The 18,997-nt window shown below is 45.7% G+C and overlaps 1 protein-coding gene across 1 annotated transcript in view; it reads right to left on the reverse strand.

The window, feature by feature from the left end:
• Positions 1–1,868: 1,868 nt before the first annotated feature.
• The window catches only part of TOX2 (TOX high mobility group box family member 2), a 171,877-nt gene continuing 154,748 nt past the window's right edge, over positions 1,869–18,997 (reverse strand). Inside the window, exons 6-9 of the mRNA XM_058814981.1 lie at positions 13,471–13,551; positions 11,138–11,545; positions 9,209–9,343; positions 1,869–1,931 (exon numbers count right to left, since the gene is read on the reverse strand). Of these exons, the coding sequence (XP_058670964.1) occupies positions 1,869–1,931; positions 9,209–9,343; positions 11,138–11,545; positions 13,471–13,551 (687 nt within the window). The remainder of the gene's footprint in view (positions 1,932–9,208; positions 9,344–11,137; positions 11,546–13,470; positions 13,552–18,997) is intronic.

Consider the following 18,997-nt stretch of genomic DNA (forward strand, 5'->3'; position numbering starts at 1 on the left):
TTGTAATTAATGGCCAATCACAGCCCAGCTGGCTCAGAGAGCTGAGCCACAAACCTTTGTTATCATTCTTTGCTATTCTATTCTTAGCTAGCCTTCTGATGAAATCCTTTCTTCTATTCTTTCAGTATAGTTTTAATGTAATATATATAATAAAATAATAAATCAGCCTTCTGAAACATGGAGTCAGATCCTCGTCTCTTCCCTCAACCCAAGACCCCTGTGAACACGGTCACACCTTGCCATGATAACTCCAGAAAGGTTTTCATAATATTCCATTTCCCCCCCTTCTTTTAATAATTGTGTATTTATTATGACATTAATTACTTTGATATTGCAGAGTGAGAAGAGGGCAGGGCAGGTGAGGATGTGGTGGGACAGGAGAGAGGGTTGGAAAGCTGAGGAGGACAAGGCAGAGGCCACATCCAGGATGTCCCCCAGAAAAAGGAGAGACTGCTTCAGCTCTACTTTTCATATGTTTTATTATAAAGAAAGGTAAGATAAGCATTGTGAACCGAATGTGCCAGGTGCTGCTAAAGCAGCACCCTCAAACAAAATAAAAAATAAAAAAACCCCCAAAAATGCACCTTATGAGAAAGTGTAATTATGCTCTCTATTTTTTTCATAAATAGACAAAAATCATTGTCAGCAATTTTTTTAAATAGATGGACATATGGCCGGAAAAAAATAATAATGCCATACAACATGGATATAAATTGTCCATTTCTTGCTGTACAAATAATAGAAACAAGTTTGGCAGGCTTTTTTTTGTTGTTTTTTTATACACATCTCCCTTCTATGTATAACTAAAAAATGTGCTACAATTAATATAAAATGCTTTTACTATAAAGTAAACTACTAATTTCTTTCACAAAAAAATCTTAAAGATGTCTTTAGCACAGCTCTAAAACACTTAGTAAACTACTTACAACTATCCAACAAATTATATTTTCATGATCTCTTTCACATTTGTCCTCTCATAGTTTGCTTTCTGCTCTCTCCCCCACCTACCTAGCAATAGTTTTTATTTATTTTTGTAATTTTTTTTTCGCCAGACCATCCAAGGCCTTTGCATGTACAATATTCACACAAACTTCACATTTTCTTGCACAAAGTTTAGTGCTGTTAGCAAGTCAAAAGAGTGCATCCTCCTACTGAGCTGGCCTAATGCTGCAGGACACCAGACCTGGGTTTATGCTGCGTCTAAAAGCAGTTCACTAGGAAAACAGTCCGTAGCTAAGCTGATGGCAAGCAGAAAAACGGTGTCCTTAGTTTAACTTCATCATTTTTTTTGTTGGTTTTGCGCTTGTTTTATTATTTTTATTTGAATTTTCTCTCTTTATTTCTTTTTTTTGTTCTTTGCGATTTACGAGGTGGGGTTTTTTTGGGGGGGGGGTGGGAGGGGGGAAAACTTCCACAGAAAGTAGACTTTTTTTTTTGTTTAGAGTTCAAAAAGAAAGGGAAAAAAAAAAAAAAAAAAGAGAAAACTGCTCTTAGAGCCTGGAAACGAAGCCAGCGCCGAGGTGCGGTGGAGCCGCGCCGCCCGTCCGACCGCTCGTGCCTCCGGGGGCTGGAGCATTGACCCTCTCAAGTGTCCTTCTGGTGAGCCTCCTCCAAGGGGTGCTGAGCCTTAGGTGAGGTAGAGTGCCTTGTCCCTTGGCAGCATGCTGTAGGAGAGAGCAGAGGCAGTGAGACAGCAGGGAAGGCACAGCTGGCACAGCTGGCACACAGTTTGTGCCACCCCGTGGCTTTCAGGGTGATGCCGTTTTCATTTTTATTCTTTCATATTGATGCCTTAAGTTTTTAGCTTTATATTTTCCAGACCCTGTAGTGCAATAGTGTATAACTCTAGTGACACTCCTTGTAGAGTGTCAGTAAGCTCTCTTCACATTTTGGTCAGACAGTTCCAGAGTGCCTTGTCCCTTGGCAGCATGCTGTAAGAGAGAGCAGAGGCAGTCAGACAGCAGGGAAGGGGCTGGCACAGCTGGCACACGGTTTGTGCCATGCCCTGACTTTCAGGGTGATGCTGTTTTCATTTTTACCTGTTTTTCTTTCATTTTGATGCCTTAAGTTTTTAGCTTTTATATTTTCTAGATCCTGCATTAGTGTATAACTCTGAACTCTCGTAGAGTGTCTGTAAGCTCTCTTCACATTTTGGTCAGACAGAACAATCCTTTTCCAGATGGGAACCAAGGGCATCACTGCAGCCTCATGCCCAAAAAAGTATAAACAAAAGTGAATTGGGGGGAGCAAACTGGGGGAATGTGACTTCATTACCTGAAATTGGACAATTAACCCCTGATATGCAATTAGACCAAACTTATATCTGAAAAACTCATGACTTTTATCTATCTTGGTTGCAACCTCTGCTAGGCTCTTGCACTGCCCAAGGTGTGTCCATTGAAGGCCTTCAGTAAATACCTACTTTATTCCTTTAATTCTGTCTAGCCTCTGTTCTAGGTAGCCTCTCCAAGGCATCAATTTGTTCTCTGTATTCTTTACACATATATTTGTTGTATTAGTGGCCAGTTTTCCCTGTAGTTTTCCATGCTCTTTCCCTAGGTAGAAAGATGAAACATATTTCAAAGCTCCTGTCCTATCTTGGTTCTCTCTGGCAACCAAGGTGGAAAAGCAGCTTTTCAGAGATATTTCCATCAACAAAGTACCAGTCCCATGTGAGGGAGGGGAAGACTTAGAAGGGAATTTACCCATGGGTGGGAATTGCATCACCACTTGTGCTCCTAATTGGTGCTTCTTGTCAATGATGCTAATTTACCAAACTTATAGAACTGCCTGCACCCCCATGGGGGTGGGCTTTTGTGGACATTATTCCATAAGTTCCCCTGAAGGCCTCCAACAAAGACCAGCTTTCATATCACCTCCTGTACTAATATAATTTCAAATGTGAGTGTTGTTTCATGTACAGGTTGAAAAAGGCATCAAGGGCACAAAACACAGGGTGGGCTGCACACAGAGGGAGAACAGCAGGATCATTCAGGTTGGAAAACCCCTCTAAGATCAAGCCCAACCATTCTCCCAGCACTGCCAAACCATGTCCCCAAGTGTCACATCCACGTACCTTTTAAAGCCCCCTAGGGATGGTGTCTCCACCACTGCCCTGGGCAGCTCTTCCAATACTTGACCACTCTTTTTCTGCCGATTTTTTTTCCAAATACTCAATCTAAACCTCCCTTGGTGCAATTTGAGGCTGTTTCATCTTGTCCTGTGAGCCCAGCTCTCACCTGCCCACACCTCTGTCAGGGGGTAGCCCTGACCTAACCCTAGGAGGTAACCCTAACTCCAACCCAAAATTTCAGGCTGTAGTTGTAGAAATTGAGAAGGTCCCCCTGAGAGTTGGATGCAATTTTATTTCTTCCTGAATTTCAGCTATAAAGGCTACAACATCATTTTCTTCCTGTGGCTTGGTGGGGCTGCAGGGCAGGGCCAGCTCTGGGGGTCCCAGTAGATCCCACCAGCAGCATGTTGGAATGCTGTGCCTGGGATCAGCCCCAGGGCCACCATCCCCTGCTTCATCACACCTGACACTGAGCCAAGCAGGTTTAGAGAGTGAATTTTGGATCAAATGTGCTCATTCTCACACTGCATCAGGAGAGCCCAAAGAGGGAGCCCAGATGCTCTTTTTTTCTGGGACATAGTACAGAGAGAAGTGGCTGAAGTCCCTCTCCCCTGGCTGATGATCTGTGGAGCTTTTGGTCTGAGATTTAGGACTTCCAATGGGATACACACAATGGAAACATCACCAGCTCCATGAAGACATCTTGGCCTTAAAAAGTGTTAAAAGTTCAAGTTAAAAGTCTTGGGAGGTTCTGGTGTGGGTGTGTTTGTGAGTGGAATAATAGAGAAGGGGCAGACAGCAGAGCAGGGCTGGTGCTGATAGAGCTGTCTTCTGACAGAGTCAAGAGCCCACCCTCTGCTAATCTCCACATTTTATAATCTGCATTTAAAATGCACAGTCTTCCCTCCTGCACTCAGAAAAGATTTAATGCCACTGAGCAGCAGCGAGGTATTCTAGTCCTAAAACTTCATTAATTTTACACAGCATGCTGCAGAGCATTTCCCAGTTCATTACGAAGTATTACCATAAATAATTGAATCCAAACGAAGTGCAGTTGTGATGGGTTATCTTTGCCTTTTTATAGTGTTTGCTCATTTAGCTGCTGATTTGGAAAATTCCCCCCTTTGGAGAGGATCAGTTCATTGTTGGAAGGAATTAGGGAGGTTATAAATGCCTGGATCTAGTGGCTGTACATTGGGTTTTGTGCCTGGACAAGGTGTCATGGACAGTGCCCCAACTTTTAGTCTATATCAGACGGGGGAAAAGTTGCTAAAGCATGACAAAAAGAGGGGGGAAAAGTTGTTGCTGAAGAATGACAAAAAGAACCTAATCCATGCCTTAAAACAAGAGGAAGGATGTAGAAAGATGAATCCAGTTCAGTGTTGTCCCAAAAATACCTAAGTGAGAGGAGACAAAGGTAATCATAGAATGTTTTAGGATGGAAAGGACACAACCCCTGGAGAAAGTTTTTTTTTGAGAGATTTGTAATCAGAAAGGAGATTGTGGAGAGATTTGTGATCAGAAAACAAGGCAGGAAAAACAAGGGAGGTGCTTTGAGGAGTTAAGATTGAATTAGGGATTAAGAAACTTTTGCAAGTGATTGTAAACCAAGCTGCATCTCTGGTAGAGGTGAGGCAGCTCCCGTGGGGAAAATTCCCGTGGAACAGAGGAATTCAGTGCTGGGAAAGAGCAGGTGCCAGAATCAGGCTGTCAGGTGAGGGAGACAGGGGACTGGGAAAGGAATTTGTGATGTGGTGGCAAAAAAGCACTGAAATTGTGTGCTGCAGTCACTTGTGGGAAGTGATAGTCAAACACCAAGCAGGAGCTGAGAAATGCTCCCATGTCTTTGCTCACAATCTAGGACAGCTTGGGCTTCAGCCCAGAAAGAGCCAGGAAAATTGGATGGAAGTCAGTAAGCACAAAGTCATTAAGAATAGGGAGAGCAGGAGGTAAGGAACATTTAAAACTCTCTCTGCAGCGTGGCTGAGTTATGAATTAAGGAGTGTCTGCTCACAGCATCCCAGAATTTGCAGGGCATGAGGGAAGAAGTGTCATTTGATGGCATTTTAACTAGCAAGCATAGGCTGGGAAACAAAAATCCCTACAGCAGTTCCCTGATTAGATAGAGAAGGACAGAGAGAAAGACAACCTTGTCAGTTTTTCTGAAGTTATCTGGATGACAAACACAAAAGAAAACGAGGCTTGGGAGGTTTTACCCCAGCTAACCCAGTGCCAACAGATGTTGGATGTTAAAGAAATATCAAGGTAAGACATGAAATAAAATTCATTACCCAGCAGGGCTGTCTGTGTGCTGGGGAGGTTGGGATGATCCTCTCTGCCAGGAATCTGGGGCTCTGCAGCTCAGTTACATCCCATCAAGAACAATCCCTTCTCTTTCCAGCCAGGTTTTGTTCCTCACAGTGCTGCTTTAATTGCAATTAAGCTGAATGCACTTCTGAGGTTGAAATGGGCCATTAGATGGTCCAGAGACTTCCCAAATATTCCTAGGGCAGCACTGATGGACCAAACCCATGGAGACAACATCCCTTTATCACTGCTGTGCCCAAGATCTGCTGAGGGTTGGACCCACCCAGCTAATGAAAGGTGCTGTGGAGGAGCCCCATGACAACTCTGAATGTCACTTGGAAATTAGTGCAAAGGAGAAGATTCAGGGAGATCATGGAATCCTAGAGTGGATTGGGTGGGAATGGCCCTTAAAGCTCATCTGGTTCCCAAGGACACCTTCCACCGTCCCAGGCTGCTCCAAGCCCTGTCCAGCCTGGCCATGGACATCCCCAGGGATCCAGGGGCAGCCCCAGCTGCTCTGGGCACCCTGTGCCAGGGCTGCCCACCCTCACAGGGAACAATTCCCTCCCAATATCACATCTAACCCTGCCCTGGCAGCGAGAAGCTGTAGGGGGATAGAATATAAGAAAATAAAGGTAGTACAGAAAGTAATCTTACCCCCAAGGAGTTGCAGCTGGGTTAATTATCAAAGATTAGGAGCAGGCCTGACCTTAACAGGCCACAATTGTAACCAGCGAGAAGAAGAGTGCTATAAAAGAGTGGGGTGATGGTTGAGAAGGGAACTGGAGTCAGTTGGCTGCTGTGAGAAGAAGGAAGAGTTGGTGCTTAGAGGAGATGCCTATGAGAAATATCAAGGAGGTGTGAAACTCTTGCAATAAGGAGACAACAATATGGAACCTTTGCAGTGTAATGACAACAGGAAGCTGTTCCCCCTTGCCCCATCCTTCCTTGCCCTGGCTGTGGAGATCCAGATCATCTCTTCTCTTGGCTTGTGAGCAGCCTTGAGGCAGAGGGAGCTGCAGATGTTTGTGACTGCTCCAGGTGATGCAGAGGGGCACTGAGGCTGCAAATCCCAGGGCAGCAGAAGTGGGAGGTGAGGGCACTGCTGGCACACTAGATTTACAATAAATGAGAAGAATCCAGCTTTGGGCACTGCTGTGCCTTCAGTCACAGGAGATGGCTCCTTCCTCAGCAGACACTATGATACTTCAAGTGCACTAAGCACTTTCTGCAGGACTGATCTCTATCCATTTGAGTTCCTTGCTGTTATCTACTATAATAATTATCTGGAAGTCTCTGCATAATCTGTCTGGTTTTTTTTTTTTTTTTCTTTTCTTTTTTTTTTTTTTTTTTTTTTTTTTTTTCCCAGGAAGCTGTGATAAACCCATGAAATTTGATATTTCTGCTGTGACAAAGGCATGAAATGCATGAGCTTTTGGGCCCTCTGCTTACAGTGTGGCACTGCAGCCAGATGTCACAGAGCTTGTTTTAGCAACACAGAACTCAGTCCCCACTGCTATGGGAACATTTCACCTGTTTCTGGAGTGCCCTGGGCTTTCTGCATGGGACCCAGGCAGTGGGATTTGCACAGGGAATCAAATGTTTTCCCAGCTGATCCCTTAGAAGTGATGCTTATTTCTAGGGAATTTCATTCCTGGGATCTGCCCAGCACCTCTGGAAATTGGGATCCGTGTGCCACAGCCCCCCAGGCACCTTCAGCATTTTACCCATGACATGTGAAGTGACTTTTACAATCAGCTCCTGGTCCTGTTCCCTCTTCCAGGCTGTCTCCAGAGACTTCAGGAAGGAGCATGCAAAGGTCTGAGCTATCCATGTCCCTGAGCCCCTGGGGCAGGCAGACAGCAGGGATATTCTAATGGATCAGGCAGTTATTTATTGCTCTGCAAGAAATAAATGTCTGTACACTCTGTGCCCAGCCCAGCAGTGGTGAGTGCTCTGCTGGCACAGACAGAGCTGTGCTCTGAAAAGCCTGGGAGCTGGTTATTTTTTTATTATTTCTCGTGAAAGCACTGTGTTCCAGCACTTGAAGGAAATCAATACTCCAACCATATCCAGTCTCCTTCCCAGCCTGCTCCCAGAGAGAACCCCAGGAATGTTCTAGAGCACAACAGAGCCTCCAAACCATGAGTCAAGAGCAGGGAGCTAGGCAGAGATTGGGAATGGCTTCCACACACTCCCTGCACCCCAGCTTAAAACTGCCCTGATGTTTTCATTTATTGGGGATTTCCAGACCTTCACGCTGGCACATTCATGTCAGAGCTTGTAGGGCATAAGGGGAAGATGTGTGCAGATATCAGTGGGTGTTGGGAAGGATGAAAGTTTGACAAGGAAGTCTCACAGATATGTGTGCTTAGCAGAAAGATTTTTAAATGGAGAGTCTGATGAAGGAATAGAGATGGAAGCAAGTTTTGATATAGAAGAAAAGAATTGCTGAGCCAGTCTCACTGGATAACCAAGGAGGCAAAGGGTGTGTTAGTTAGAAGGGGTTTTTATGGCTTAGAGCAAAGGATAAACCCACCCCAAACAAGAAGAGTTTTTTACCAAGCAGAAAGATAGCACAGGCAAACAAGTCAGCAAATGTGGCAAGTAGAAAAAAGGTCTCAGAATTTTCCACTGCAAGAAAACTGAAAAACAACTTCTAGCTTAAACTGTAATGTACTAACTTTTAGTGATTGGAGAATAGTAACATGAATATGGTAATTACAGTAGTTATGATAGGCTATAGATAATAGTTAAGGTATAGATTGGTTCTACTGTATGAAGATGCTCAGCAAAGAAAAGTCTATAATGCATTGTAACCAAAACCAAAGGGTCTCCAGGCCTGCCTGCAGCTGGAGCTGACAGCTGTGGGCTCAGCTCTGTCACCCACAACCCTGGGCTGCTGGAACATCTTGGATGGAATGAACTCAATTTTGGAGAGCCCCTGGAGTCCTGCATCTCTCATTTCAGCTCTTACGAGTGGGGCTTTCCTGCATGGGGCAGGGGGATGGAGCATTGTGTGGCTCTAGGGAGGATGGAGGATTTGTACACCAGCCCCAGGAATGGTAAGGGTCCTGCTGGCAGACACAATTCTGGGAGGTTGTGGCCTCAGTGATAAGAGCAATTGCTTTAGGAACAGAGGAACATTGCTTATCACAGAACCACAGAGTAGTCTGGGTTGGAAGGGGACTTAAAGCCCATCTCAATCCATCCACTTTCCACTGTCCCAGGGTGCTCCAAGCCCTGTCCTTCGACACTGCCAAGGATCCGGGGGCAGCCACAGCTTCCCTGGGCACCCTGTGCCAGGGCCTTCCCACCCTCACAGGAAGGATTTCTTTCTAACATTTAATCTAAATTTCTTTTCTTTCAATTTAAAGCCATTCCCCCTTGTCCTATAACTATCTTCCTTTGCAATTGGTTGTTCTCTAACCTTTTAATAAGGTTAGAGAGACTCTAATAAGATTAATAAGACTCTCTAAGCACTGGAAGGCCACATTGAGGCCTGCCCTTATGGACATGGCTGCTTTCAAACCTCCAGGAACTCTGCTGGGGGAATTGCTACAGAAAGAAATGTGTCTAACCCTCCCATGGAATGGAAATAAATAAAAAAGAGGGGAAAAAAGGACAACTTTTCATATCCAATGAAGAATTTATCCATGATTTTTAAGCTACCTCCTTCATGGCATCACTTCAGCGAGCCTACAGAGCTGAGGGAGCCCTGAGCTCCCCTGAGCACAACTGGGCACACATTTTAGGGCAGCAGGGAGCTGTGGGGCACTGTCACTGTCCCAGTCCAGATGTGCAGGAGCAAGGAGCTGTTTTGTGTACTGGCCTGCAGTGGTTGACCCCACACTCCCTGCTGGGGTAGTCGCTGTCCCACTCAGTGCTTCCTGGGGGGTTTGATGCTCCAGGAGAACGGGGTCCAACGCTGTTCTGGAACTCAGACGAAATATGGGAGAAGTCCTGCAGGGTGGAGAGCAAAAGGAGGTTTACAGGGGCATACAAAGCAGGAGAAGAGCAGATTTAAAAAGAGTGCATAATCACATTTACAGGCATTGTCCCCAAACCTGTCAGTTTAGAGCACAGGAGGAGCCCCAGGGACAGAGGGAGGTCCAAGCCCAGACATGGTGTCAGTGCAGCAGCACATTTCACATCCCTTTTCCCTGCTCCTTTTGTCAGGATCCCCCTCCTTGGGACTGGCAATGGCTGTGGGGGACACACAGCCACAAAATCCTTTGGGTTTTTGCAGTCTGGCCACCAAAGCAGTGTCCAGTACAGCCTAAGTCCTGTGCAGTTCCCCACCCCAGTGCTCAGGAACAAGGGACAGCCACACAATCAATACTGTCCCCATGAGCTGCCACCACTGGCAACTCAGGACACTGAGGGGCTGCTCAGCTGAAAGCTGATCAGTGTTCCCCATTTTTTGGGGGTGAGTTTAATTAAATTTATATCCATTAGGCAATGTATATAAACCAGATTCATGAGAGTTACCTGGCAAAGAACATGATTTGTTTGAAAATACCCAAATTAGGGCAATGGAAGGTATTTTTTTATTTCTGTATTTTGTTCACAAACCATGTGGAATGGAGTTTCACAAAATGCTGCCCTCAGCAACAGCTCCTAACCCAGTGAGTGATTGTGAGGATCCCCAATAATGCTCTCACCAAATTACAGAAGTCACTTTGGCAGTGCAGAGCTAAAGCCCAGTCCCTGTGCTGGAGAAATTAGGATCATTCAGGTTGCAGAAAACCTCCAAGATCATTGTGTTGCCATTAACCCAGCACTGCCACCCCACCACTAAACCCTGTCCTCACGTGCCACATTTACACATTTTTTGAAAGCTTCCAGGAATGGTGACTCCACCACTTCTCTGGGCAGCTGTTGCACTGCCTGATAACCCTTTCAACAAAGACATTTTGTTTAATTTTCAATCTAAGCATTCTCTGGCACAACTTGAGGCCATCTCTTCTTGTGCTGTCCCTGTTCCCTGTGAGCAGAACCTGACTTGTGGCTGTCTCCTCCTGTCAGGGAGCTGTGCAGAGCCAACAATGTCAAAAATGTGTATTTTATGATTGGCTTTTCTCAAATATTCAAATGAATATTATATGTGTTGTGTTAAAAAGTAATGCTGTAATAATTTTTTAGTAGTGTGTTAAATATAGGTTTAGGTTATAACAAAATGTTAAAATAGAAACTATGCTATGTAGGATACATTTTAAAGAGAGGACTTGCACCAAGATAGCAGCCACAGGACAACTAAATCTTTCAGAGAAAGAGAATTTATTGCTCCATTATCAGGAGAAATGAACTTCTTCCCTCCTCACTCAGCCGAGTTAGGATTAAGAGGAAGAAGCCGACACTGCCCAGACAGAATCCTGTATTTGAATGGAATTTATGCATCATGTATGAGGTGTATGAATATGCAACAGGCTGTTGTTTTTAAGGGTTAATCCTCTGTTAACGTGGGGCCTTTTTAGGGCTTATTTTGCCCAGAAAAGTTACCCGGACTGTCCATAACTCTTTGTTTTTATTGTCCTAATCCAAATTTTCCAAATTATTATTACTCTAATTATATTACAATTTTTATAACCATTTAATTATCATTAAACTTTAAAAATTTTAAAAAACAACAGATTAGCATTTTTCACACACAAGCTCCCCCCCGAACCTCCTTTTCTCCATGCTGAGCCCCATTCCCATCTCCCTCACCCCCTCCTGGTGCTCCATGCCCCCATCCCCACGGAGCCCCACACTGACCTGCTGTCCGGGCGGCGAGGCGTTGATGGGGGGCTGTACCTGTAGTGCCATGGGGGGGGACAGGAGGGGCTGCTGGGGGACCTGCTGCATGCTGAGGGGCTGGGGCAGGAGCGAGCTCTGCGGGTGGTGCAAGGACAGCTGCTGGTGGAGCGGGGGGCTGATCTGGAAGGAGGGAGGAGGGGAGGCACTGATGCTGGGCAGCAGGGGCTTGGAGGGCAGCGTGCGGGGCAGCCCCGCGTGAGGGTGCCCACGGTAGCTCTGCAGCTCCGATGGGGACAGGAAGGAGCCCAGGCCAGGGTAGGGAGAGGATGCCTGAGGCGGCATGGGGTACATGGGCTGCTTGGGAGGGATCATCTTGGAAGGGGGGTTGCTCTGGGTGCTTTTCGTCTCCCCCTGGTCGGCAGAGCTCTGTGGGGAAACAGAGAGGGAGGTGGTGAGGAAGGGAAAGAGGAAACAGTGATATGCATCCTGAGATATCCATCAGTGCAGATAGCCACCCATGGGCTATCCCCGCCAGGGATTGTCTTAGCAAACCCCTCACTAAAGATTGCCCTACACTGTCACAGATATCTTTTATGGAAAATCCTTTCCTTAGCATTTTTCCTCCTGAGAAGCTGAAAAGCCTCAGGAACAAAATGTAAACAATGATTATCTGCTGCTGTGGAATGCAACAGGTGCATCTGTGATTGGCCCATGTTGGATGTTTGTAATTAATGGCCACACACAGCCCAGCTGGCTCGGGCTCTCTGTCTGAGCCACAAACCTTTGTTATCATTCTTTGCTATTTTATTCTTAGCCAGCCTTCTGATGAAATCCTTTCTTCTATTCTTTTAGTATAGTTTTAATGTAACATATATAATAAAATAATAAATCAAGCTTTCTGAAACATGGAGTCAAATCCTCAACTCTTCCCTCATCTTTGGATGTTCACCCCTGTGAACATGGTCACACTACACCACACCTACTACATGGCAGCCCACTTCCACTACATACTGTCTATAGGAGCAGTATTTGCAATCCTAGCAGGCTTTATCCACTGATTCCCTCTATTCACTGGGTGCACCCTCCACTCAACATGGATCCCCATGGATCCTGCTCCTCTCCCACCTGCCCCATGAACTGCCAGCCCTGCAGCAGCTGGGTGCCCACAGCCTGTGTTTGGAGATTGTTTATCCACAGGTGATTGTTTCCATAGCTGGAAAATTAACCCCAGTAACTCAGCTGTGCCTTTGACAGAGCCTGGAGCATCAGGGGGAGTGAACCTGACACCCCAGGTTTAGTTTTTATATTTTCAGATTCTGAGCTGCTTTAGTGTGTGGGTCTGGGCTTCATATGAGGGGATGCTGAGCTCTGTGCACAGAGCAGGGAGACAAAACAATTCCTGCTCCAGCTGGGGACAAATGATCCAAATCTCAGCCCAGGAGCACAAACACCGTGGGCTGGAGAGAGAAAAACAAGCAGGGTGGGACTGCAGGGGCTAAAGCTGGAATGGGACAATGAACTGCAAGGTGCAAATGGAGCAGAACTGATCACAGTGACAGACCCCGTGCCCGGTCGTGCATTTTGGGGCCATTTTGGTTCATCTTGGGTGCAGCCCTGGCTGGGCTCTTGTGCTGCCCAAGGTGGATCCATGGAGGACTTTTAATTAAATCCCTGCTTTATTCTTTAGCTCTGCCTAGTCTCTGTTCTAGGGCAGCCATCCCAAGGCATCAAACCAGTGCAGACACAAACTGCCCCCAGCAGGTCACTGCTTTGGGTGGCTGACAAACCCATCCTGCTTCCAGCAGAGTATAAATGGGTCTATAAACCCTCTGCTTTCCCCATCCTGTGCATCCCTGCAGCCCTGGTGGGTCTATAATGCACAGGACAATCATTTTGGCAGGAAGGAGAGAAGGACAAGGGGAAATTTTCTGGGTTGGACAATGAGGGTTTTGTGATGGGCCCTGTGATGATAGTCCTGATCCTTTCTCACCCAGCAGTCAGAACCACACTGTGTTGCTTTGCTGAAAACCAAGTTTTGCAGAAGAGCAAATTGGAGAAATTGAGAAAAAAAGCCAAAGCCATAGAGCACATGCCTCCCTTCACCCCACACAGGGACACTGATGAAACCCCCCAAAGTAAACCTATCCAAAGTGGGGCCTCACTGCAGCTCTCTAAAGCAGATGACAGCCCAGCTCCTGCCCTAACCATGCCACAGAGCCCCTCTTTCAGCCCCTTGGGAAGGTGCTGATGCTTTGATCAGCTCTGATATCACAATTAGACAGCATTTCTGATAAACGTGCTCCTCCCTGGGGGCTGCTGTGGGTTGTACCCTGTGTGTGAGCGTGCTGTACCTTGGAGACGAGGCTGGCCCGGTACGCAGCCAGGGCTTTCAGGTACTCCTTCTTGGCAGCTTCTGTTTTCCTCTTGTATGCCTGGAAGGACCAAGGGATGGAAAACCATTAGTAGAGGGAACAGGGGGCTGCTGGCCTTGGCTGCACCCACCTGCTCAGTGAGAGGCGCCTTCAGTGGGGCTCTGTGCATGAAAAACTCAATTCTGCTGCAGGGGAATTTACACCAAGAAAATGAAACCCCTGGATTGGACCATGGTGGGATTTTTGATCTGATCCTGTGCTGGGATCTCTGGTCAGAGTGGTCTGTGTGTTTAGACAGGTAAGAGACACAGTCTGATTTACAAGGTGAACACAGTGAAATCCCGTCCCAACAGGAAGCTGAGTAAAGAGTGATCCAGGCTCTTGGAAGAGCAGGACAAAAGCCCAAATCCTCAAATGACAGGACTGTCTTTAAAGTCCCTTCCAACTCAATCAACTCTATGATTCTGTGATGACGACCAGCTTAAAAACACCTGAGACAGTCAGAATTCCTAAATTATCGATTTGTTTTCTTGGTTTTCCCAATATTCTCCTTTAGAGCTCAAAACCCCAGCTCTTCCCTGCAGTCTGGACAGCTGGGAACTGCTTTCTGATCTTACAAAAACTGAGATTTTGGCCTCGTGTTATGACTTGGTGAGCTGGAGATTGCAGGGAAGCAGTAAGTACCAGGAGAGTTCACTTCCCTAAGGAAAATAAAGATTTGGAAGAATGAATTATGGTTTATTTTTCCCCATAATGAGAGATGCCCCATGATCATGTCAGTGCTGGTTCCCTTCCTGCCTGGATCCTGGTCCTCCACATGCAGGTGAAGACCTGCAATAAATAATGGTGCGATCCACTCTGCCCCCAGCATGATTCCCCATAGGATTACACAGATTAAACTGAGCAAAGGAGTTATTTTAAAACTGAATAAAAATTTCAGGATAAAGGCAGGAACTCCCAGGGAAAATAACCACCAACCCTCTTCTCCACTGGAAACCCAAAGCCTTCCTCAGGTGATGCACTGAAAGCTGATTTCAATTAGAACAGATTTGCATGTATTTAATTCAGCTTTAAAACCATCAACAGCTTTCAGCAGTTGAAATGCTAAAGCCTGGTGGGCACATTCTGTGTTCAGGATGCTTTAGGTTGGATATTGGGAAGAATTTCTCCATGGAAAGGGTTGCCCAGCCCTGGAGCAGGTTGCCCAGGGAGGTGGTGGAGCCACCATTGCTGGAGGTGTATAAAAGACCTCTGGATGTGGCACTGGGTGCCGTGGCATTCACATTCTCTGGAAAAATCCCTTCACCCAGGATTTTTCTCCTGGGAAGCTGAGAAGACTCAGAGAAAAGGAAAACAATTCTTATCTCATTTGCTTCTCCTGTGTTGTGCTCCCATGTGGAATGTGTTTGGAGATTGTTTACCCACAGGTGATTGTTCCATTGCATTCTGCTGGGAGTTGTTTTCACTCTTTGGCCAATCAGGGCCAAGCTGTGTCAGGACTCTGGAGAGAGTCACCAGTTTTAATTATTATCTTTTTAGCATTCTGTAAGTATCCTTTCTGCATTTTTTAGTATAGTATAGTATTCTTTAATATAACACAGTATCTTAAAGTAATAAATGAGCCTTCTGAGAACATGGAGTCAGATCCACCACTCCTGCCTCCGTCTGGGGAGAACCCAAATACAACAGGTGGCTGTGGCAGTGCTGGGCTGACAGTTGGACAGGATGATCCTGAAGGTATTTTCCAACCAAAACAATCCCACAATTCTATGATTTAGCTTATTTCCCCTGCAAATTTCCATGGCCATGGCAGACTCCCTCCCAGCACTGACCTCTGAAGGGAGAGTAACCTTCCAGCAGTTGAACTGAATGTGAGTTTAAAATCAGTACAGATAAATTCTATTAAAAATGGATTGAAAGTCTTATTTTCATTGCTAAATCACAGTGAGTCCTGTAATGAAACGTTTTGACTCGACACACTGGAGGTCTCAGATGGCAATTTTCTGAAATGGAGCATTTCTCTACGTTTGTCTTTGGCTTTATGGCATTCAGGAAATATTACATTTGCTCCATTCAGAACAAAATTACTTTTCAAAATGTCAGCCTGAAGAAGAGTTTGCCTGTGAAAAGTAACTATTTCTTCAAACAGTATCAGTTCCCTTAATAAAAGCTATTACCTTTCTCTACAATCTCCAGATCTTTTGTTATAGAATCAAAGAGTGGTTTGGGTTGGAAGGGACCTTAAAGCTCCTCCAGTTCCATCCCCCTGCCATGGGCAGGTACACCTTCCACTGGGGAGGTTTGTGCCCATCACAGCATCACAGAATTTATTGTGTTCAGCAGCAGAGCTGGTGGATGCTCTTAAATGTGGTACCTAAAGCCCTCACAGCAATGAAATAGGAATTCCTGTATCTCAGTGTTTAAGAGAGGGCACAGCTGGATGCTGCTCTATGGAGAACATTTTAAATTATTTTTCCTCTATAACAGCAAAATACAAGAGTGGTTTTACCTTTTTTTCCCCCAGTATGGTGGGAAAACAAAGTATTCAGAGCTATGCAAAGATAAATTTAATTATTAGCAAGACTTGCCTGGAGCAAAACCTGCAATTTCTGGACAGGTAAATTAGACTTCCTAAAGCTAAATGCAAATAAATAAATAACCAATAAAGTCTGTGCCTATCTTCATCCCCATCACTTGCTTTTCCTGCTAAATTCCTTTTTTTTTAATGCCACTCTTCATTTGTTCTTGTCTCTTTTAGAGATCTTGTGTTGGGATGTGCTGCTGGGTGGGGCCTGGTGCAGGACTGGGCAGGGGCAGCCAGTGGCTCATTGGAGCTCAAGCCTGGCCACCAGCAGGGTGTGCTCAGGGACTGTGCTCTCTGATGTTTCTCTGGTGAGCTGCAAGTTCTGGAAGATTCCTGGTGGATTATCTGGATTTTGATCATAGAATCCCAGAATGGTTTGGTTTGAAGGCACTGTTTTGATCCACCCCTGCCATGGGCAAGGACACCTTCCATGGTGTCTCACCATGGTCTATTCCACCATTCCATGGAATTGGTTATTCCACCATCCCAGGGTGCTCCAAGTTCCGTCCAGCCTGGCCTTGGACACTTCCAGGGATCCAGGGGCAGCCACAGCTTCTCTGGGTGACATGTGCCACCACCCTCATTGCAAAGAACCATCCCTTAGGGTCTCCTGTTGGGAATTTTGCAGTCCTGCCCTGCACCCCCACAGGGCTCCCTGCCTGTCCCCAGGGAATCACCACACTGATGTGGGATCTGAACAAAGCTCCTCACAAATCCTCTGTGGAAAGGCAGCTCTAGTGCAGCATTTATAGCCTTTAAAATTTTAATTTAAACATTGACAAAACCACGTTACTTTCTAATTAAATCCCATTTTCTCCCAGGGATTTTAATTTTGAAGTAATTTATCAGATTTAAGGATCCTCAAAACATTTTGCATGTTTTTCTTCCTAACCTGCCATGCCCACTGATTTATTTTCCTTATTCATTAGCAGGAGGATTCATTAGTCATTAAGTGAGTGGGTGGGTTGGAGGGAGGAGGGGGGGGATAGGAAATAAAAATGGTTAGTGATTATGAAAACAAAAAAAAAAACCAGAGCTGTAAGAAGCATATGTCGGGATCGTAATCCTGACACCTCTGTGTCTCAGCAAAGCAGCCAGTAATTGTAGCATAATGAAATGTTCTTGTTTGATAACAAGTTAATTAGAGAAGACAATTACTGCAAACCCCGCTGACGCCCACGAGCGGCTCCGCGTCGCGCAGGCACTGAGCGACAGCCGGGGCTGTTCTCTGTCACCTCTGCATCCCAGCCCTCCTGCTCCAGCAGGAATCCTGCTCCCCAAGCCTGGGGAATGAGGGAAAGGCTCAAACTCTCCCCCAAAAAATCGAGTGGTACATTGAGCCCAAGTGGGAGGGTCTCTGCTGCAACACCAGGTGGATTTTGGGGTGTTTTGCTTCATAAAAAAGGTAAAACATCAGGAGAGGAGAGATGGGAAGTGCAGGAAAGGTGTCCAGGAGGAAAGCTGGGGAGGAAGACCAAGAGGAGCCACCATGATGTAGCAAAGGAGGCATGGGGTGATCCTCTGCATGTAGGAACAGAAGCAAAATAGGCTTAAATTACACCAAGGGAAATGTTAGGTAAGCACTGGGAAGGCTTGGGAGCAGTAAGGATAATTAAGCATGGGAAGACATTGCCTGGGGAGATGTGTAATCTCCACCACTGAGGGTTTAAGAACAGATTAGGAACACATCCATCAGGAATGGCTTAAGTAGAGATGATCCTGACTTCAGGCATGAGTATGGGCTGGTTGACCTCTTAAGTCTCTCTTTGCCCTTCTTTCTATGATTCCATGACTGGTTTTTTTCTTCTCCCAAATGTGTAAATTTGGTTTTTATTCTGCTTGTAAGTCTGCAGGGTTTTTCTTGTAACTATTATACACTTTCCTGCAAGATATGTCTTGAGACCACCATAACTTATGGCTTATTCACAAGATGTCTCAAAGCACGTCCTCCCTGCACATTCCCCATTCTCTCCACACATCCTTACCACAGCCACTGGAAAGGCAAATAGGAAACATGGACAGGTTATCCTTATTCCTTCCCAGATCCTCCTTTCCTGCTTGCATCCCATTCTGTATGCCCTTCAAGACTTATTCTGTCCTTCCCACCATTAAAACCAACCAGCCCAAGCTACACTTCCAGAATAAAGCCTGTGGTCTGGATTATCTGGCAAGTCTTGTGATCAACATCCCTGAGGGTACCTCCAGGGAAGACCCTGGCTGTGGGAACTATTTCCATGGTTTCAGGAGAGCTCCTGCTTTATCCTGGTGGAGACACAGTGCTGGGAAGCAATTCCTTTGGAGAATGAGTGTAAGAGCCTGCAATGAAGCAGGAATTGCCATTGGTTAAAGCATCTTGAGGGGTTCCTGCTCTCCACTGCTTCGACTTCATGGGGTGGGTGTGGCATTCACACTCTGAAAAAATCCCTTCACCCAGGATTCTTCTCTTGGGAAGCTGAGAAGCCTCAGAGAAAAGGAAAACAATTCTTATCCCATTTGCTTCTCCTGTGTTGTGCTCACATGTGCAATGTGTTTGGAGATTGTTTACCCACAGGTGATTGTTCCATTGCATTCTGCTGGGAGTTGTTTTCACTCTTTGGCCAATCAGGGCCAAGCTGTGTCAGGACTCTGGAGAGAGAGTCACCAGTTTTATTATTATCTTTTGAGCATTCTGTAAGTATCCTTTCTGTATTCTTTAGTATAGTTTAATATAGTATTCTTTAATATCATATGGTATCATAAAACAATAAATTATCCTTCTGAGAACTTGGAGTCAGATTCATCACTCCTGCCTTCATCAGGGCACCCCACAAAGATAATAGGGTGGAAGTCATCCCTCACTCCATGTGAGGGCACAAGTGCATTCCCAGGACAATCCACTGAAGATTCCAAAGGGAACAGGGGGGTGACAAATCCAAATCCTAG

Source organism: Ammospiza caudacuta, chromosome 15 (assembly GCF_027887145.1).
Source record: "Ammospiza caudacuta isolate bAmmCau1 chromosome 15, bAmmCau1.pri, whole genome shotgun sequence".
Taxonomy (NCBI): domain Eukaryota; kingdom Metazoa; phylum Chordata; class Aves; order Passeriformes; family Passerellidae; genus Ammospiza; species Ammospiza caudacuta.